This window comes from Stegostoma tigrinum, chromosome 14 (genome assembly GCF_030684315.1).
Source record: "Stegostoma tigrinum isolate sSteTig4 chromosome 14, sSteTig4.hap1, whole genome shotgun sequence".
Taxonomy (NCBI): Eukaryota; Metazoa; Chordata; class Chondrichthyes; order Orectolobiformes; family Stegostomatidae; genus Stegostoma; species Stegostoma tigrinum.
Genome location: NC_081367.1, coordinates 73,401,996 through 73,424,587, shown reverse-complemented (window position 1 = coordinate 73,424,587; position 22,592 = coordinate 73,401,996). Strand labels below are relative to the sequence as shown.

The 22,592-nt window shown below is 39.0% G+C and overlaps 1 protein-coding gene and 1 long non-coding RNA gene across 5 annotated transcripts in view; one reads left to right on the top strand and one right to left on the bottom strand.

Annotated features, from left to right (window-relative positions):
- The window catches only part of atr (ATR serine/threonine kinase), a 90,394-nt gene that overhangs the window by 64,499 nt on the left and 3,303 nt on the right, over positions 1–22,592 (bottom strand). For 3 of the 4 annotated variants that reach the window (XM_048541529.2, XM_048541533.2, XM_048541534.2), the window contains exons 2-12: positions 20,243–20,334; positions 17,995–18,162; positions 15,961–16,862; positions 14,639–14,826; positions 12,951–13,142; positions 12,018–12,241; positions 5,531–5,686; positions 4,786–4,981; positions 3,313–3,575; positions 1,059–1,252; positions 633–733 (exon numbers count right to left, since the gene is read on the bottom strand). In XM_048541529.2, the coding sequence (XP_048397486.2) occupies positions 633–733; positions 1,059–1,252; positions 3,313–3,575; positions 4,786–4,981; positions 5,531–5,686; positions 12,018–12,241; positions 12,951–13,142; positions 14,639–14,826; positions 15,961–16,862; positions 17,995–18,162; positions 20,243–20,334 (2,676 nt within the window). The remainder of the gene's footprint in view (positions 1–632; positions 734–1,058; positions 1,253–3,312; positions 3,576–4,785; positions 4,982–5,530; positions 5,687–12,017; positions 12,242–12,950; positions 13,143–14,638; positions 14,827–15,960; positions 16,863–17,994; positions 18,163–20,242; positions 20,335–22,592) is intronic. The other variant, XM_048541530.2, reaches the window with a different exon arrangement.
- On the top strand, positions 7,735–12,323 carry LOC125457388 (uncharacterized). The gene is made up of 2 exons (XR_007248614.1): positions 7,735–7,939; positions 12,124–12,323. It is a non-coding gene; the product is annotated as an uncharacterized LOC125457388 (long non-coding RNA).

Here is a 22,592-nt window from a genome sequence, read left to right as displayed (position 1 = left end):
TGAATGGAGCCTGGCAGAACCAAAAGGAAAAAGGTCAACTTTATTAGTTATTTTTACCTCTGGGGAACTTTTAGGTGATCAGTGGCAATCTTTACAGCACAATAGCTCTGACAAAGTGTCACTAAGCTCAGAACATTAATTCAGCTTCTCTCTCCACAGATGTTGCCAGACCTGCTGCATTTCCCCATTTTCTGTTTTTATTATACCACACTAGGATGTCTGCCATCTGCTTCAAGGCAGACCACTAATCTATGCTTGTTGTGCAAATTACTGAAGAATTATGCACGAGCACACAGAAAAGTTATTAACTTTGGTCAAAATGGAAGGAAGACATGTCAACCAGAAGGTCAGGAAAAATGATCAAGAAGCGTAAAACCGGAGTAAAAGAGTCAAAATTAAGACCAACCTACTGCTTTATCCTCTAGTTTCAAGGAAGATATATGATAGGAAAATATCTTGATACAAGGTGAGGAATATATTATCCACACACCTGCAATACATTTATATACATTTACACATATTTATTTTTACACACAGTTCTGGTTTGAATATATGCAGCTTCAAAAGTTCTGCGCAATTTACAACAGCATATTTGTTCAGCTAAGTAAAATTTTGTGTGATTTATTACTTACCGTCCAATTTCTCTTGTCGTAATAATAAGTGTATCTTTTAGCTCATTATTTCTTGAAATCTTAGCATTTGTGTATGCCTCCTTCAACTTAGATACAAGCAGCTAATGTTAAATTTAAAAACAGTACAATAGATAATTTTATTAATTTATAATTCTACATTAAATGACATCACACACACATACATCACCACTGACTCTTTTCAGATGTGATTAAACACTCCACTTATGTTCCAAATGAAAACAATTCATTGTGGTATTAGAAGAGGGGATGTACAACCCACAAATTGCAATGCTTCTGATAAATACATACAAAACTAAAACTTGCTAATGGTTATTAAAAAGTACAATGAATTCTAATTAGCATATATTTCAAATACCAAAATATCCTGATATAATTGTTTTAATTTCAAAATCTGATTTTGTTCACCTCTTTAAGTAAACTTTGTTCTTCACCTTCTTGAGAATCTAACAAATGATGTATTTTTTCACTAAATGCGATTCTGACAGTTTTATCTGGATCTTCCATGAGGTTCAGCACTGCACCATAAACGGTTTTAGTATCCGAATCAGTTTTCGCCAAGTTCACATGTTTACACAGATAGGGGATGTTGTTTATGAAAGCTGAGGAAAAATTAGCTCCATTAATATTAAAAATATTCTAACAAAATGCAGTCAAAACATGACAGTTTTTTTTTAAATATACTAAGGCTCGTAATAGCCTCACAACTTTTTAACTAGTTGCAAAGGTTTCTCATATTTACTTTTCACGGAGTGCCCTAAGAATAATGTCAAGGGCCACTGGAGTTTGTTACTTGTACCTTAAGTGTTAAGGTCATTTCATAAAAATGTTAAATAAGCAGCTTTAAAGCAAATCAACACTTCTAAAAAAAAAAGAATAAATATGCCATTCCAGTTTGCCTTCCTATTACAAATTCAGATTTGTTCTGGATACTTTCTTGGGTTCAGCATCATCAGTTGTCTCTATAAGAGATCTGCTGTTTTACCTTTATAGAAGTTGACCTATATCAATTCATACAAAAGCCTAAGCCCAAGGTTTAATAATAATGCACTTTGTAAGTTTGGCTAGATATTCAACCCTTTCACAAATATATTCCCTCAATTTCTCCAAATAGGTACCAAGCAAACACTCGGTGAAACTCAACATACAAAGTGAATTGTTAAGCTGTTTTATCTCACATTAAGTAAATGTACAGAGTAACACAGGGCTCTCGGGTTTAAACCACTGGCGGGGGAGAGTTTGGCAAAGGGAAAATAAAGGCTTACAAAACAAAAGGATATAGTCACATTAAAGGACGGCTATATGGATAACAGTACCCAGAGTGAGACAGGAAGGGACAGAGTTAATAAATCTTTACTTCAATGCGCTTGGTATTCAGAACAAAATAAATGCGTTAACAGCACACATATAAATTAATGGGCATGACCTTATAGTTATTACGAACACATGGCTACAAGGAGATTAAAGCTTGGAACAAAATATTTAATGGCATAGAAGGAAAGGCTACCTTTGTTAGGAATAGCTTTGTTCATGTGGATGGAATAATTATGATAGCAAGAAATAATCGAAGATCAGAAAATGTAGAATCCACGTGGCTGAGGCACAAAATAACAACAGGAAGACAACAGTCTAGTCTGTAGCGCCAACTTCAGCTTTCAACTGAACATGTTGCAACCACACTCTTAGGCAGTGCATTTTACGTATTTACATATAGAACATAGAACAATACAGCGCAGAACAGGCCCTTTGGCCCTCGATGTTGCGCCGATCTGTGAACTAATCTAAGCTCCTCCCCTATACTATCCCATCATTATCCATATGCTTACCCAAGGACTGTTTAAATGCCCCTAATGTGGCTGAGTTAACTACATTGGCAGGCAGGGTGTTCCACGCCCTTAGCACTCTGAGTAAAGATCCTGCCTCTGACATTCCCCTTTCACCCCTCAAAAGATTGAGGGTGAAAGGGGAAAGATCTAAAGTAATCTTAAATCTATCACCCCTCAATTTGTAGCTATGCCCCCTTGTACAAGCTGAAGTCATCATCCTCGGAAAAAGACTCTGTCCACCCTATCTAATCCTCTGATCACCTTGTATGTCTCTATTAAATCCCCTCTTAGCCTCCTTCTCTCCAATAAGAACAGACCCAAGCCTTTCTTCATAGGGCCTGCGCTCCAGACCAGGCAACATCCTGGTAAATCTCCTCTGCACCTTTTCCAATGCTTCCACATCCTTCCCGTAATGGGGCAACCAGAACTGCACGCAATATTCCAAATGAGGCCGCACTAGCGTTTATTACCCAGTAAGTTTTGCTTTTCAAAGCCGATTACTTTAGATCTTTCCCCTTTCACCCTCAATCTTTTCATGAGTGGGAACAGGTTTCCTTTTCTATTTTTCAGGGTCTTAGGCCACACTCCAACTATGTACCAAGTTTTGTTAAAGACCATCCATTAGATTTTAAAGACATTGTTGGCAGACAACTAGATATTTAGGGGTAAAAAATATTACCTCTGACCTCCATTAGTGCGATGAGTGATCATTGTGGCACTGAATGAAATAATTTAAAATGCTTTGAAAAATGACAAATGGAACGTATTTGTTCAGCGTGAAAATATTTGGCCGAGTATTGTGCAGCCCGTAGTTTTTTTCAGTAAGCAGCACTCACCACATTTTATTGAAGCAGGCATTGACTTTTGAATCAGCACAAGGAATGGAATAAGAACAGAAGGTCCAACTGTCGGTCCAGCAGTTGCACATTCACTTCGTACAGTGATATTATTACACAGGAGATCACAATTTGCATTTATAAGTGGCAAGTCATTGGTGGGAAGCAACAATTCAGATTTGCTTGAAAGCACACAGACTAACTTTCCAACATTATTGGCTAATTCTTCATGTACCGAATTGGAATCATCTTGTAGCTTGTTTCTGAAAGGTTTTAAAAAGAATTTATGAGATCGTCACACAACTACATTTCCCGAATGCTCTCCTCTCACAAAGGCATCAAAATTGCACAAAGACGACAAAAGATTATAACTGTTAAATAATTTGTGTTAGAAGAACATATCACCCATTCAACAAGTGAAGAAAAATTAATTGTCAGAAAGAGTTGGAGAACATTGAAATACCATGACAGAAAAGGATCAAACAGAAAAGGTTTTTCATAAGTAAAGGGATCATTAAAGGATGGAGAGATTTAGAAACAGCTCCATGCAGCAGGATCAGGGTGACTGACAGAGTGACCAACAATGACAGAGAATCAAAACAAGAAATTGATTAGAGGAGAAAGGGATGCAAAGCTAAGCCCTAAAGCAGTGCCAGCTAGAGGAGCTGGCATGCAATTGCACAGTGAAGTTAAAAGAGGACAGCATAAAAGTTTCTCAGTGTCCAGCTGAATATCATGTTTGACTCCTTCGACCCCAGCCATTTGAGAGACATACTGACACTCACATAGGTCTAAATTACTTCTGCAGGCCAAATGCATATCATATCATAAGGTTTCTGTAATTCTTTTGTGATGCACAACTTTCTGGTCTGCAGTAGTAAATAGGCTGACATATAAAAGAACTCCTATCCTGAAACATTCAGTGGAATATTGTCCAGTATCCCTCAGAGCTGTAAAAATATATTGTATCAGTCAACAGTCACCATGCCTACTGCATGTCCTCAATTTCCAGAAGTCTACGCTCATCCTAGTCTTTCTCCAAAACTGTCATGGTTAGCTCCAATTACCCGCTTTCCACCTCAATACCACCGTCCACTCACCAAATATTCACTTGAACAATTCTAGCTGACTGGTACTCCTCCCCCTCCCCCTCAAGTCTTCAAGGCTATTTACTAAATTTCACACCATCCACTTTCATAGTGGAGAGGCTGAAAAATGTTTGGCTTATTTCTTGATGGTTTATGAAATACTTCTGGCTATGTATTACTCAGATATAATGATTGACTACACCATACTCCCACAACTTTACTCAAATAATTTTCACATTATTTATAAAAATATATAGAAAGCTAATTCACAAAGATTGTATTTATGATGAAGTAATCCTTTGGACCAATCATCCACTGTTTGCTATCAAGCAGGTAGGAAAAAAGGGCTATTTTTTGTTAACTTTAAATATTAAAAAACACATACAAGAGAAGCTCCTCAATGAGAGAGTGTGACTTAACACCAAGATAATGCAGGAGTATGGGAAACCCCCGCACAGAACCTGCACAGGTGACGTCACTGGAACTCTGCAAAGACCATCTGTGTATTGCTGTTCTCCATTCAGGACATATCTCAGGTAGCAGAGAAAGCAGGTACACACATTTTGCTTGGTTCTGGTGTGCTGTATAACACAAAGGATCAGAAACCACAGTTAGAAAATATATTGAAAAGTCCAACTTTATAACAGCATCAAGGAAATCAACCAGTAAAAGCTTTTCAAACCAGCTTGGTGCTAATAATTGTGCAGGACTGAATCAGGACATCGACACAAGGAGCCCTTTTAACAATGGACCCACTCTTTCTTTATCTGGGTTCCTAAGTTACTGCAGCCTGTTAGTTTTTATTGTTACCACATCTATGAGCCTCACCCACTTCCCGGCTGCTTCAGAAGTTCGCACTTATTTTAAAAAATTCTCTCACAGTACTTCCCATTGTCTCCTATTATTAAAATTTCAGCTTATCAACCACCTTCTATTAAGACATACTGTAAGGCATTCCACCTCCTCTTATATGGACGTGTGTGAAAATTTCCCTCGTTACCTCCCCGCCTTCTCTCTGATCTGCTCCTTTAGTAATGTGAGCCAATATGTCTCACATTAGTATTTTACCCAATATGAAAATACATATTTTGTAGCTTTGAATGAATCTTATCTGTACTTATCATACTTACAGAAACTGTTTGACAAATGCTGACTTAGGGTTACCAGCTCAGGACTGAAGTCAACAGATTTGAAAGCTGCATCGGTACTGTAGTTGTGAATCCATGGTAATGACAAAAAGTCACAAAGTGTTTGAAGTGCATCTTTGTTCACCTGACCTTGGACAGCTGGTAAATAGTAAAATCTAAAAATTAACTACATAAACGTATAGGGTCACAACAAGATTTATTTTGAAGCAATCAAATTAAATTCAGTAAATAAATTTGAAAGTTACTTATTCAAACTACAGCAAATAATGCCTTAGCGAATACTGCAGGAATGATGTGAATAATCTCTGCCAATAATTTCTTACATTTGTTGTAGCTCAGCGCTGAAAAACTGGAACTTGAAGCAATTTCTAACCAGAAGATATTAGATGTTACATAGATTAGAAATATAATGGATATAAAATGCAATTCAAATTCTTTTAAAAATTTTCAAAATCATTGAAGTTACAATATTTTAATGCAGATACACCAACTGTAACTTGTGCTGGACTGCATTTCCACACACAATCATTTCCTCTTCACCAAGATTGTTAAATCTATAGAGCCACAGCTTTGCCATTTTCATCTCAATCTACCTTGCCCACCTCCTTCAGCTATTCACACATCTTCTTTGACTGTCAAATACATTTAATATATCTCATTATACTCCCATTATCAAAACCTCATCTAAGCACCATCTTTTTGCAAACATAAGCGTTGCAGGTCAGTTAACCACAGATCCATCACAATAGCACATGTCCTACAAATATTCTCAAAGTGATGTTCCCGGAACACTGGTAATCAATATTCAGTCAAATTCAAGGTAGTTCAGGAAAACAAACTAACTGAATGGTAGCTCAAATATTGAACAATGTATTGACGCAAAGCAATTAAGCACTGCTTTGTAAATCGTAGTATGCAAGATTTCACTCTCAGATGTTCGGCACACATGCATGTCCAACACAAGTTGCTGGAAACAGGAAGGGAAAGGAAGACAGGCTAAAGTTTTTCTTTCCTAACTGACCTGCTAGATGAAATCAAGTGTTCAGAGCAAGCTAAGTAATGATCCTTGGAAAACAGCTAGAGACAAAGTGTGTAATTACTAAATGAACATTAAGGGCACTTCACCCAATTATCCTCAACTGTCTGTGACTAAAACCTACTCAGAAAATTGATTTTTTATTACATTTGCATACCAGCTATGAAAAAGGATTGTATTTATGTAGCACTTTTTACGCCCTCAAGATTCCCAAAGGTAATTAAAGGTAGGTAATACTTGAAATCATACAGTCATACTATATGGAAACAGGCCCTTTGATCCAACTTGTCCATGCCTACCAGGTTTCCCAATCTGGACTAGTCCCATTTACTTGGTTTGGCCCATATCCCTCTAAACCTTTCCTATCTATATACCTGCCCAAATGTCTTCTAAATATTGTAAAAGTACTACATCCTCTACCACATCCTCTGTTCATTCCACATACAGACCACCCTCTGTATGAAAATATTGCCCCTCAGGTTTCTTCCAAATCTTCCTCATGTCACCTTAAAAGTATTCCCTCTGACTTTGATCTCCCCTACTCTTTGGGAGAAGACCTTTATTATTCACATTATCTATACCCAACATAATTTTATAAACTTCTATGAGGTTATCCCTCAACATCCTAAGTCCTGTGTATAGCACTGCTCACCAGTTCAGGGAAGCTTTACCATACAAATAATTGGAATGACAGGTGTTTTCCTATGAGAAAAAGTTGGACAGGCTCAGCTCTGATCTGCTGCAGTTAGGAGAGAAAGAGGCAACTTGATTGAAACGTATAGGATTCTGATGGGCCTTGACAGAGGTGTGGAGAGCATGTTTCCGCAATGTAAAATCTAGAACTGAGGGTAACTGCTTAAAAGTTGTCACCCATTTAAAACAGATGACTTCCTTTTTCTCACAAGGGTCACGAGTCTTTGAAACTCTCATCCTCAAAAGGCAGTGGAAGCAGTGTCACTTGAATATTTTTTAAGATAGACACAGGCAGATTCCTATTGAGCAAGGGGCTGAAAAATTATCAGGGAGAAGCAGAAGTGTAGATTAGGGGTTACAATCTAATCAGCCATGATCATATTACGGGGTGGAGCAGGTTTCCCCTCTTGTTTTCAGTGGCAACAGTGCGAGCCAGAGTGCCAACGGGAAGGTAAGGTTGTTTTTCTTCTCCAGTATAAAAACTTACCTCGTGCTGCAGCAGCCCTCTTGTTTCCAGCGGTGGGTGTGTGGAGAGAATGCAAGCCAGGAAGGAACTGATATATTCGGGCATTGGCTAAACCCGAAACACTACACGTGTAGGGTCTCCCACCCATCCTCCTCCTCTAACGAAAAAAGAAAAAGCTGTGTGGAGGGTTGGTAAGGTAAGGCTTTTTTTTAATTCTTCCAGAAATCCAGAGTAGAGGGAATGGAAACTACGGCAGTTGCATGCTCCTCTTGCAGGATGTGGGAGCTAAGCGTGATTGCTGGTGTCCCCTCTGACTTCACCTGCAAGGTGCACCCAACTCCAGCTCCTCAAAAACCGCGTTAAGGAACTGGAGCTGGAGCTGGATGAACTTCGGATCATTTGGGAGGCTGAAGGGGAGATAGAGAGGAGTCATAAGGAAGTGGTCACAGCCAGGATACAGGAAAAAGGTAGCTGAGTGACTGTCAGGAAGGGGAAAGGGGATAGGCAGACAGTGCAGGGATCCCCTGTAGCCTTTCCCCTCAAGAAGTAGTATACAATTTTGGATACTGTTGGGAGGAGGGGAGGCCTACCAGAGGAAAGCCATAGCGGACAGGTCTCTGGCCCTATGGCGCAGAAGGGAAGCGGGGAGAAAAGAAGAGCACAAGGGAATTCGATAGCAAGAGGCACAGACAGGCGGTTCTGTGGAGTGGACGCAAACAAGAAGAATGAATATATTGTCTCCCGGGTGCCAGGGTCCATGATGTCTCGGATCGTGTCTTCAGGATCCTTAAGGGGGAGGGTGAGTGACCAGTGACAGAGGTAGAAAAAGGACAGAGAATGTGAAAAACGAGTGCAGGGAGTTAGTTTGGAAGCTGAAGTCCAGGACAAACAGGGTAGTTATCTCTCGATTACTACCAGTGCCAAGTAATAATGAGGTAAGAAATAGGGAAAGAGTGCAGCTAAACACGTGGCTACAGGGCTGATGTAGGAGGGAGGGCTTCTGGAAAGATGCAGAAGTCATGGGTGACTTCAACTTTCCAAATATTGATTGGAAACATTTTAGTTCTAATAGTTTAGATGCAGCAGATTTTGTCCAGTGCATTCAGGAATGATTCCTGGCACAGTATGTGGATATACCAACACGAGGAGAGGAGGCCACTTTGAATTTGGTGATTGGCAATGAACTGGGCCAAGTGTTAGACCTGTTGGTCGGAGAGCATTTTTGTGGTAGCGATCATAACTCTGTTACACAGTCATGGAAAAGGACAGGTGCATACAGCAGGGTAAGGTTTATAGTTGTGGGAAGAGTAATCACAATTCCGTTCGGCAAGAACATAAATTGGGAACAGATGCTTTCATGGAAGAGCACAACTGAAATGTGGGGATTGTTTAAGGAATGCATACTGCATCTGCTCGATATGTTTGTCCCTAGCAGGCAGGGAAGATGCGGCCAAGTGAGGGAGTCATTGCCCTCAAGAGAGGTTGAACGGCTGGTTAAGAGGAAGAAGGATGTTTATGTAAGGTTTAGGAAACAAGGAGCAGAAAAGGCTCTAAACTACATGACTACAGCCGTGTGACTTCTGCACCATTCCAGTATCTGCCTCCAAATCTGCTCCTCTACTTCTCTGCATCTGTTAGGGGGTCTGTCAAAAACCCCCCCCAGCAAAATGACTGCTCCTTTCTTGTTCTGGAACTCCACCCAAACTGACTCTGTAGTTATCCAGGAAGGAGCTGAAGAAAAAGCTTAGAAGGGCAATAAGGGGGCATGAGAAAACCCAGGCAGATTAGAATCAAGGAAAACCCCAAGGCTTTTTCCACGTACGTGAGGAATAAGAGAATGGCCAGAGAAAGAGGAGGGCCAATCAAGGATTGTAAAGGGAACTTGTGCACGGAGCCTAAACAGATAGAAGGGGTCCTTAATGAACACTTTCCTTCGGTATTCACAACTAAAAGGAACCTAGTTGTAGAGGAGGACAGTATGAAACAGGCTGGTAGGCTAGAGGAGGTTAATGTTAGTAAGGAGGATGTGCTAGGAATTTTGAGGAAGTTGAAGATAGATAAGTCCCTCAGGCCTGATGGGATTTATCCAAGGATCCTACAGGAAGCCAGGGAAGAGATCGCAGGGCCTTTGGCAATGATCTTTTCATCCTCACTATCTACGCTTTTAATGTCAGAAGACTGGAGAGAAGCAAACGTCATTCCCTTGTTCAAAAAAGGGAATAGGGATAACCCCAGATATTATAGGCCAGATAGTCTTACATCAGTGGTGGGCAAATTATTGGAAAGGGCTCCAAGACATAGGATTTATGGTCACTTGGAAAGGCACAGTTTGATTTGTGATACAGCATGGACTTGTGAAAGGTAGATCATGCCTCACAAACATTATTGAATTCTTTGAAGAGGTGACCAAACACGTGGATGAAGGTAGAGCAGTGAATGTGGCATACATGGATTTAAGTAATGTGTTTGATAATGTTCCCCATGGTAGGCTAATGCAGAAGGTAAGGAGGCAAGGGATAGGGGGAAATGTGGCAGATTGGATTCAGAATTGGCTGACCCTTAGAAGACAAAGGGCGGCAGTGGATGGAAAATATTCAACTTGGTACTCAGTTACAAGTGGTGTACCACAAGGATCTGTTCTGGGTCCTATTGTGTTTGTGATTTTTGTAAATGATTTGGATGAAGGAGTGGAAGGGTGGATTAGCAAGTTCACGGTGGATCGCGTTGTGGACAGTGCAAAGGGCTGTTCTAGGTTACAAAGGGGCATTGATGGAATGCAGATCTGGGCTGGGAAGTGACAGATGGAGTTTAACCCTGAAAATCGTGAGGTTTTATCATTTTGGAAGGACAAACTGGAAAGCAGAATACAGGGTTAACTGAAAGATCCTTGGCACTGAGGAGAAGCAGACGGATCTCGGGGTTCATGTCCACAGTTCCCTGAAAGCTGCCACCCAGGTGGACAGAGTTGTTAAGAAAATGTATGGTGTGTTAGCTTTCATTAATGGAGGGATTGAGTTCAAGAGCCGTGAAGTAATGCTCCAGCTACACAAAAGCCTGGTTCGGCCACATCTGAAGTATGTGTCCAGTTCTGGTCGCCTCATTACAGGAAGGGTGTGGAGGTGTTGGAAAGGGTGCAGAGGAGATTTAGCAGGTTGTTGCCTGGAACGGAGGGAAGGTCTTACGAAGAAGGATTGAGGGAGCTAGCGCTTTGCTCTTTAGAACGACGAAGGAAGAGAGGTGACTTGATAGAAGTGTACAAAATGATCAGAGGTATAGATAGAGTGGACAGCCAGAGACTTTTTCCTAGGGTGGAGGTAGCTATGATGAGGGGGCATAGTTTTAAAGTGAGAGGAGGTAAATACTGGGAGACGTCAGAGGGAGGTAGAGGCATGGAATGCATTGCCGGAGAGGGTTGTGGAATCGGCCATTACATAGGCATATGGATGATAGTTTAAGGTAGGGGTGGAGGTTAGATAGACTTTAGGATTTGGGTAAAAATTCGGCACAACATTATGGGCCAAAGGGCCTGTACTGAGCTGTACTGTTCAATATTCTATGTTCAATGAACAGATGGTTCACTCCTGCTCCTTATTTGTATGTCCTTGAAAAATAGTACCACACAATCTTTTACAACCACATCAGAGAGCAGACAGGCCCTCAAAACTATAATGAAGTGTCAGCCTAAGTTATTTTACCCAGAGCAAAAGTTGATGCATAGTTGGCATAGACAATGGTTCCACATTTATTAGTTACATATGTAGTTGGGAGTGCTACACCTTTAAGAGAGCTGGCCAGGTGACCTGAAAAGCAGAGCTTTTGTCCAGTCTGGAACCAGCTGTGGAGGTACGAGCATTGTCAATAAAGTGTTCCTGTTTAGATTTACCATTCGTCTGCAATGTGTGTAATACCGGGTTCCAAAGGAAGCACAAACATAAAAATTATCTGTTATAAATGCAGTTGGTACATTAAAAATAATGGCCAATAGAATGCTCAAGAAACAAGTTGGTCAGACTGGGGCAGTATCCTTCCCTAAAGGACTTTAGCAAAATGGTTAGATTTTTATAAAACCTCAAATTTTACTAAATACAATTCCTGTTGCTAGGCCAGAAACTGCCTGATACATTAAATTTAATCTTACTTGTAGCCAATGTTTGTATTTCAGCTCATGATTTGCATCACAAACACATGTTAATTATAATAAGCAAAAACCTGTACCTTGTTGCACCAATATCTCTCCCATGAAACTACTAGCATTAAATACCTGCTTCACCTACCTTGCAGGTAGATTGCAGCATCAATTACTTTTATTAATCTGTTGATTAATGGTCCTAATTCTTCATCTTTGGAACTAATGATCAGTTGTTTTCTTCCATACTCCAGGACCTGAGTAAACATCTCAAAATTTATCCAAATCTGATGTATTTTCATTGATGAATTTCCTGTGGAACACTGCATCTTCCCACTGGTGGCGGCATCATTTACTTTGCTTCTGTCAGGACTGAACAGTCAAAAAGATATTATTATGTGTACTAATGAAGGCAAGTCAAATTCCAACATGAATAAATTGTTGTGAGAGGTAATAGCAATTATCCATTGTGTGCTTCATTGATTAGGCAACTATTCATTGCACTTCCGAATTTTCCTACAAGTGGTGGCGATGAGCCTCCTAACTGAAATGCTGCAGTCCTGATGGTGTTGGTACAACCACAGTGCTGCTCGGGTTGAGGCTGTGGGATTGTGACCCAGTGATATTAACTGAATGAGTAATGTAGTTTCAAGTTGGGTGGTGTATAGCTTCGACGGAAGTTACAGGTTGTAGTGTTCCCATGCATTTGTCACTCTTATCCTACTAGGTGGAAGATATTATGGGTTTGGAAGGCACTGCCACAGTGCATCTTTTGCAAAGTACACATTGCTGCCAAACTTTGTCAGTGGTAGGGGGAGTGAACGTTGAAACCATGTGAAATCTGTTGGAGCAAGCATAACGGCACATTGAGTATCCAAAGAATTCTTTGCATTTATCATGGCATGAACTTTCACTGAAACTATCTTAGTTTCTATCTTAGAAGGCTTCCTAAATGAATACGGAGAACACATTTCTTTGTGCAATTCCCACATGACCAGAATGTTACAGTAGATAGTTGAAGTACACAAGGATCAATATAATTGTGCGACAGAATAAATGTGAAATCATAAATACTTTATACCTATCTGAAACTCCTTGGTCACAGAATGCCGTACATAGAGCAGCCAAACGAAATATAACTACAATACCCTCCAACACAATTACAGCCTTCTCATGTGACTCAACCTTCTCCAGCAAACTGATCAATGACATTAATCTTTTGCACATTGCCCTCCATAATTTGCTCTTGAATTTCATTTCCACTGGACCAGATCTACAAGAGAAACATTGTGTTAACTGATTTGCATTAAAAAATGCTAAAATCTTTTCAGAAACCAAATGTACTGCAGCTATATCAATGAAAAGTCAGGCGTTTTTCAGTGAATGATTATTTGCAACACTAATGGCAGGGGAGAGGTAAGAGTCTGTCAAACACAAACCAGTTCTGTCCCAGAAGTTTGTAACAACACCAATTCCTCTTCCAAGGTCAATTAACCCAGTAGCAACATTGTACAAGCACACTTCTACCAGTTTACTTCCACTGCCTTATCATTGCATTGCTTAAGTAAGAAAGCAAATTAATAACTTCAACCTTAATGCCTGATATTCTCACTGTAACAACCATGGTTGCTTCAAGTTTAAACAATACAAAGCATCAAAACCGGCAAAGAGGAACACACCGAAGTGCTGCTTAGAATTTATGGCTGAAATCATAACGAGAGGAAACATTTGTTTGGATAAAGTAAATTGTGAAAGTTATTATTTTTGTTAGAAAATGCTGTGGCTTGAGCAAGATAGTGAACTCAACTAGAATTTGTTCTAAATCAAAATGTTCCGGGGTCAGTACATCAAGTTGTGGACTGTGAAAAATTCAAACATACAGCTGTGGTAACATAGTAACAGCACAGATAGGAAAATCTTTATATATCCTACTACTTCACATTGGTACATCTTTTACACTGGTATAACATATTGAGTAGAAATTTCAATTTTCTGTACATTGTTATAATTTTGACCATCACTTTATATCAGCTTTTTGACTTTTGTTTGGGAGGGTTGTTGGTGGGGGTGGAGGTTGTGCCCGGAATTGGATTTGGAAAATCTTCTTTTCAACATTTACATGAGAATTACAAACTCTTTATTGGTCAGCTCTCAGATGAATGTTCATGACAACACGGGGTGGAAGCTGGCATCTGTTTTCCCCGATGACATCTAAGAAGTGGACTGATAAGAACAACTTCCATTTAAATAACACCTTTGTGTATACAAAGGTGCTTCATGGAGGCAATTATCAAACAAAATGTGACATTCAGCAACGTAAGACATTATGGCAGGTCACACACAGAAGGCTGAGTAAGAATCTGGGACAGAATTCCAGAGTTTAGGGCCAAGGCAGCCAAAGACACAGCCGCCAATGAAGAAGCAAACCGGAGATGCTTTGGGAGCCAAAGATAGAAGAGAGGAGAGATATTGGACAATTGTAGGCTGGAAGAAATATAGTATTTCACCATAATAACCTGGTTAGTGCAATACAAATTCCTTTACAAGGAGTGTCAACCACCATCTTAGAAGCAAGGTAATGGAGGGGAAAAAAAGAACACATCTGCTCCAACACATTCCTTATTGGTCAATTAGAACAGGAAAAAGCCAGATGGCAAATCTTACATGTTTAACTCTTTTGCCAGTAAACAATTTGTGTGTGATAAGAATCAAAGAAAATGGTTATGACTAAACAAATTTTAAAAGTATTTTGACAAATATCATCCATACTCAGCTGGTTTGAATGCTTTCTGCATGCACTGTGCAGTAAAACTCAAACGCGGCCTTTTCTCAGGAACTTCATCGCTGCTACTCTCTCCATCTGTTTCGGGAACTTGTTCTTGGTTCTGATTATGCATTTCCTGGATAACAGCCATCCCTTCTGCTCTCATTGCAATATACAAGCAACTTAACAAGTACTGAAACACAATGCACCAAAATTATGAGTTACCAAACAAAGAGCTGTATAGGAAGCAAAATAACTGTACATTATCTTAATACTGATATCTTGCATGGCCTTTCACCTGACCTTTTATTTCTTACCTACTCATCACTCAAGGACCCAAACGCTCCTTTTAAGTGAATTTACTTATTCAGTTTTCAATTTAGTACCTTATAATTTCTGCCAACGATGTGGCCACCTCCATGTGATGAGACCAGCCACTTGCTGGATCACCTCCTTGCAGAACACCTCCACTAAGTCTGCAAGACTGACCTCAGCTTCCTGGAGCTTGTCATTTCAACTCGCCGTCTTGCTCCTAATCAGACCTTTCTGTCATTGGTTTGCTACAACATTTCAATGAAGCTCAAATCAGCTTCAAGGATAGTACCTCATCTTTTGACTCAACGCTCTGCACTCTTCAGGATTCAACACTGAGTTTAATAATTTCAGAGCATCATCTCTGCCTCAATTTAGTGGTTTTTCGCTGCTTTGGTTTTGTTTAATTACTTCCTTTATTCCTTCTTACTTTCAGATGGCTACCATGCAACCATTCACAGCTCATTTGGACACAACTTTTTTTTTAGCAACACCAATTACCACTCTCTCTAATTTTTGTTTCATGGAAGTGCTATTGCCCACCATCCCATCAAAGACTTTCCCTCTAGCTCTTCTTCCCTCCTGCCTGTCATTAGCTTAAAACCACTTGCATTTATATCCCTCTTCAGTTCTGACAAGTTCTGAAATATGCACACTATTTACCTCCACAGATGCTGCCTGGCCTGCTGAGTATTTCCAACAATTTTTAAATATACTTCAAAAGTTTTATGCAATATAAGTTAATTTTAAAAATACTATAAATAAATCCACTGATTAAATATTTTTATTTCTTTTTGACATGTGCTGGCAACATGTATTTACTGTTCATCCCCAGTTGTCTTGAGAAGGACGGTAGTGAATGACCTTCTTGAAATGCGCTATACAGCCTCAGTCTTACTGATTACAGAAAGTCATTGACAAAGACTTTGTTTTGTATCAGCTGCAGGCTATTTTTTACCAAAATTACATGCTCGATTGGAAACAAGTGAACACAAAGATTAACAAAGTACATTACCTCCTGCTTGGGTTCAGTTCCTAACATTTCAATTAAAGCTGTGCATATTAAATGTATGCGGTTTTTCTGTATTGGTGCAGCACACGCTAGTCCTGATGGAGCTAACATCAAAAAGTGCTGAAATATTTGACATAGAGCTGATCTCAATTTATCAGAATTAATGAGTCTCAACAGTCCATCTCCCATAAAGACACTCAGTTTCTCCATCAACATATTAAGGTAAATGGGTTCTATCATGAATGTGCTTGCATGATGCTCATCAGTGACAGGAAAGAGTGCTCTGACCAAACACGCAAATGGCTCTTCATACAATTCTAATTCTGCTCTGTCAGCCTCTTTAAGCCATTTCAAGAAACCAAAAAAACTCATAAAGAACATATCCGCCAATTCTTCTGGGGGTGGTCCTCCAAGGTTTATCAACTTTGTCAACAAGGCCAACACAATGCCCTTAATCTTGGGACTGCCATGTTCTAAAAGAGAGCATCCTATTTCCCACAAGACAAGTCTCTGTCTTCTGCAAAACACACTCGAGAGAACAGAAGAAAGTATTCTGAGTAATATGACCTCCAACGATTCTACTTGAAGTACATAGGACAATTGAAGAGGTGCAGGGGTCAAATATCCTGCATCTTCTCTCTCTGCCACAACAAAACGATTAACTATGAATGGCTGGAAGAATGAACTCTGCTTATTGTACATCATCAGGTTCTTCTCCCTCAGACAGATCAAATCCTGAAAGAGGCCCAACAATTCCTTGGTTTGTGTTCCAAATATAAAGGGATTCTTGCTTTTGAACAGCCAAAGCAAAGATAGTATAATTTTTGCAACACGGTCATGAAGCACTTGACAGTTTTGGGCTGCAGCAATCCGAAGAAGCCTGGTTATAATCCAGTTACTGAAACCTATAAAGAAAGAAAAGCCTATTCAGATCAAATATTGCAAAAACAGGTTAAACTTATCTATACAGAAATTTAAAGACTTAGTACAAGTTTAGTCTGTAATCATGATATTGATGCAATTTCCTGTGTTCAGCAACTGTAGGCTATTACAAACAAACATATATAAAGGCAGAAACACTTTTACGCATCTCTATTGTACGCTATCATTTTTCTGAGGGTATTGCAGCAATTGGTGCTCAACTTAAGTATTCAGGATCCAAAATACCGTGAGTGGGGAAGCTGGCTTAATGAGACAAATTGTCTCCTGCCTCACCCTGGCTCTGTGTTGGTCTGTCACAGAGCAGCAAGGTGCTAAAGGAATCTCATTTGCAATCATTGAACAAGGACATTACTATCCTGGCTGAGAATGATTAATTCACGTAGGCTGAGGTTGAAACCTGAGCAATCGTGGGATAATAGTAAACTACATAGAGTGGTTATCAATTGCGCTTGTTATTTTATTGATTATTATGATTAACTGCAACCGGTAATAGGATGTCATTGTCACAGAACATCAAAGCAATGATAGTGGATTCTCCCAACCATCTCAAAATAATAAAATAATAATTCAAAAATATCAGTTCCTTAAAGGAAGGAAACTATAAAGTTGCATTCCCAATGCTTTTCTAACAAACCATTAAAACTCATTCCGTTGGAAAACAACTGGGTGGTTGTAAAACAGAATTCTAATTTGCTGTCGGTCTTTTTGGGGCAAATATCAATTTTAAATATGTCAAACTAATACAATGAACTAAGAAACTGACTACTGGTGAAAAATTTTTGATCACTTTCTTTTGTCTTGGATGAAGTACTCAAAAGTCATAGCTGAGTCACTACGTTAAATTGCATTTGCATCTGGCATGTGGGATCTTTATTTAAATGCTTCAAACAAAACAGAACAAATAAAGCAGTTATTGGTTTTATCTGAATGTTATTTGACATTTCTTGTGTATCATTTCAACTCAATTTGTCAATAAACTGCAAAAATGAAATATCAAAATCTGAGCCACAGTCCTATAAGGTTAATAGCCAAGATTAATATGTAATACTAGTGTTATAATTAAAACAATGTTTCTGCAGATCCTGAATAACTCACCAATACAACTGCACTCATCATCACTACTGAGTTGCTGAATTTCTTTTGTTGGCTTTCGTGGTATGTTTACAAACATAAGAGGAAAGGACTTCATAATGTGTTGGATAAAATCCAACAACATCACACATGTTGGCTGAGAATCAGTCTTCTTCGAAAGCTCTAAAGCAACTGAAATTTCAACAGGAAAATAAAATTACAAAAGAAAAAGAAAGACTTTTAGATTTCGCATTTATACAGCTTTCAAAGTCAGAAATCCCAAAGCACTTTGCAGCTGATTTATATACTTTTTAGCCTGGTCACCACTATAATAAAGGATAAGCAGCAGCCAAGTTGCACACAGTAATCTGTTTCTGTGAAGTTGATTGCCGGATAAGTGATGACAAAAGCTGTATAGACAACTTTGGCTCTTCTTTCAAAGAACGAGGTTCTTGGAGTCGTAAGTTCAAACAAGCGGATATGACTTCAGTTCACTATCTCAAAGAAAGAAGAATTACTCCAGCCATGCAGTGATTCTTTGGGGCTGCACTTGAGTGTTAGCCTTGGTTTTTGTGCTTGTATCCTGGAGAGATTTGAACCCAGAACTTTATATCTGAAAGGTGAGTCGGTCACAACTAAGCTATGGCTTACACATTTTATGCATCGATTAACTGATAACTGTTTCTAGATCATTGTTTTATTTACTATGTAGCTATTATAGGATCAGCGGGGAAATATCTGGGCAATAATTTTGCAAGCTGTTACCATTATAGTAGACAATCAGGATGCTCGATGTTATCCGTCAGATCTTCATCATTTGCAACAAAATGTCTTTAAATGGCAAACTTGAAATCAGCAAATAATTTAGCAGCATTTATAATATTACAAATTAGTTTCCAGTTCCAATAGCCTAAATTTAGATAAATTACTTTATTGTAGAGGTTAGGAAAGAAACAGAACACAGATAAAGAACAAAATTCAATTTACAAATCTAATATTGTGTTTTGAACTTTTCCACTAGAAAGGTTAGACACATTGTCAGTAACAAATCTACATTTATGCAAGCATATGACAATCTTAAAAATCAAAATTTGTAGTGTTTTTAGCAAAAATGCCAAAAAGAAATAAAATCATCAAAACTATTTCACAGTTCTCTGCTCCCACACTCTTGGGAAACCAACATTTGGAAGTTGAATGGTCACAAAATGAACTATTTACTAATCTTGACAGATCACTTGAGAACAAATATCTTTATTTTAACTGATTTCTGCATATTATATATGTATGGATCATATAACTGTCCATGGTCTCCATTCATACTTAGTAATAGAGTCAAGAGCTTCCCAGACCCAAACTGAACCATCAGCATACAATCCTCCATAGTAATAGCTTTTAAACAAAGTTTTACTGTCAAAGTTGTCTCTTAAGTGTTGCTATTATATCTGCTTCTACCACATTCTCTGGCAGCACATTCCAGGCACTAACCACTTACTGTGTTTAAAAATAAAACTGTCTTCACATCTCATTGAAATTTAAGATAACAAGGTGTAGAGCTGGATGAACACAGCTGGACAAGCAGCATCAGAGAAGCAGGAAAGCTGACGTTTCGGGTCTGGACCCTTCTTCAGAAATGAATTACCCCATTTTTCTATACCTCAAGGGTACAGAAAAAGCAGAAATCAAAAGAAATGAGCAGATGGCAAAAGAAGAGAGATGACCAGAAGAGGAAAGAAATCATTCAACCTCAGGCAAGTGCAATTCATCTGTGTCAGCTGTAGGCAGGGCTTCTACTCAAGAATCAGCCTCAACAGTATGGCTTCCCAAGGTGGGATTCAGGGCCTCAAGTGGGGTTGTGAGCTAACAGTTTGGGTTCATGAGCTGTCAGGGAGCAATGGTTGCTGCCAAGCAGCCATCAAATTATTATAGTTGTGTTCCTACCCCCATCTCTCAGTTCTTCTTGAGAGGTCATGACAATTCAAACCTCAAAATGAGCTCACAATGAGAATACATTTGGGAAGCATTGCTCTACAATCACAACAGATGGCAGTCAATCCAGAAGTGACATACATCCTGGCACAGTCGATCATCTCATGAGAAAGACAGATGCCTGGAAAGAGATTTTCTGCAGATGGGATTTAGAATTAAAAGTTATTTGCTCCTTTTCAGAAGCTGCTTGAGTAACTACTTCTTTAAATACAAAACCAAATATCAATAATGCACATTGTATTTTGTCAAGAAATGTTAAGAGGAGCAGCAGGTGGAATCTACTTACCAACATCTACATCTGTGAGCATTTTGTCAACAAACTGACAAAGAATTTGTCTTGGCTTCTGCACCACAATGTTGTAATCTTCTGGACGAGCACTGTTTGGGGAACCAGGTTACACTATAATTGACATGCTTAAATTCAAGTTCAGAAACTTCAGCATCGTTAAGTCCCCAGTAAACAATTATTTTCAAAATAAAAACCGAAAGAACTGCGGATGCTGTAAATCAAGAACAAAAACCCAAGTCCTGAGAAAGGGTCACCAGACCCGAAATGTTAACTCTGATTTTTTTTTTCACAGTTGCTGCCAGACCTGCTGAGCTTTTCCAGCAACTTCTCTTTTGGTTAACGATTATTTTAACTTTGTTGTGATACTTACATTTACAAGTTTAACCTCACCTGTGCCTACCCTACTCATCGCTCTAGTAAGTGTTATAAGCTGACAAATTCTTTGGCATTTGAACTCTCTCTCTTTCACTCCCCGCCCTTCTTTATGTCCAAGCCATACCTCAGATCGCCCCGATCACCAATTCCATTTCAAGTCCAGAAATGAACAAAGGAGCAGGAGTAGGCCACTCAGTCCTTCAGCCTGCTCTGTCATTCAACATCACGTCTGATAATCTACCATAATGTCATTTTCCATTCCTGCACACATTTCCTTTGATATTATTAATATTTAAGAAACATTTTCTTTCCACGTTTCTCTCCTACATGCCACCTCCCAATAACATTATGAGCAGATATTTTCCACTTCCTACTTCTGTGATCCCATTTGTGTAAATCTATGGTCATCCAACATTCGTTCCTGGTCCCTATTCCACTGCTAAAATGGTTCCTTTTTGTCAGTCACCATTTCTTTCACTCTCAAAAATCAGTATCACTGTCCCATATTCCTCGCTCTCTGTGCCCTCATAAACTAGTGGCCCACCTCCAACGTTTCTCTCCTTGAACATACTGACATTTCCCAAATCAGCATCATCCTTTCTTTACTTTCAGATTACCATTAGGTTACATCAAAATGAATCTAAACCAAGTCATAAATGACTTCTCTGTTCTGTGGTCATTGTACATTATATCTGTTCAATTCCTCTTCAACTTTTCTACAGCTTTAGACACAACCAGTTGCAATGTCTTTTCATCCAGTTCAGTGGTACTCTCCTCACTTGGTCATCGATGGTTGCAGTTTTACTTCTGAGTATTGAGCTTATGGTCAACTGTAGAAACTTGAACACACAACCTAGGTCCACACATGACTACAAGGTTAAATAACATTCTGCTTTCTGACATGCCATCTTTCAGATCAAGCATTCGATCTAATATATGCACCTTGCTCTGATGAACATACACGGCTCTACTCAAAAAGGGGAAAGTTTTCCCAGTGTGCTGTGTGATGTAAGGTGAATCATTTATATATATTTCAATCAATATATTTGCTGACATCAATAACCTGATGCTTGCTGATTGCACATGCTCACAAGCAATTATTTCCAGCTGCATAAACACCCAGTCATGCAACATTAAGTCATTTCTTCAAAATTACCAATGCTACTTTGCTGAACATGTTATTTTTCTTAAGCCTAGTATGTTTTTTCATACTTTTCCATTAATTGGTACTTGACACTTAAGTATGTTTATGGGATATATTGCTGCTCATGCAAATGCTCTCAAGTACCAGCATGTGCATCATTCATTTTGGATTTTTTAATTTTGAACTACTGGCATGAGTTTTCAGTGTTTCTCTGAGGGGATTTAACCATTAACTTAGCTGTATTTCTGTAACCAAAGTGACTAATTTTAAAACACAGTTTGAGACACAGACTTCCTGGACAAATAATAAGGTTGTTTTCATTTGAAAAATTTACAAGAAACCAAAAAAGAACAGTGTAGTTTATTAGGCTTTGAGATCAGAAACTTTACTTTCAGATTACCATTAGGTTACATCAAAATGAATCTAAACCAAGTCATAAATGACTTCACTGTTCTGTGGCCATTGTACATTATATCTGTTCACTTCTTTGGGGGCCTCAGGGGAAATACCGACAAGTTAGTGAAACAAAGTTTCTGGATTTTATTGGGCAGTTTGGCAAAGTCTTAGCTAAAGCTGAATATGTAAAGTGTCTATGTTTGGCTTGGGCTACTATAGTTACGTTGTAAAAACCAAAAGAACTGTGGATGCTGTTGATAAGGAACAAAAACAAAGTTGCTGCAAAAGCTCAGCAAATCTGGCAGCATCTGTGGTCCAGTGACCCTTCGTCAGAACTGTAGTTTCACTGACCCAGTTAAACCGGTGGCCTTCATTATCCGAGTATACTGATATTAGGGAAAGTTCATTATGAATATGTAAAAGAAAGGGAGG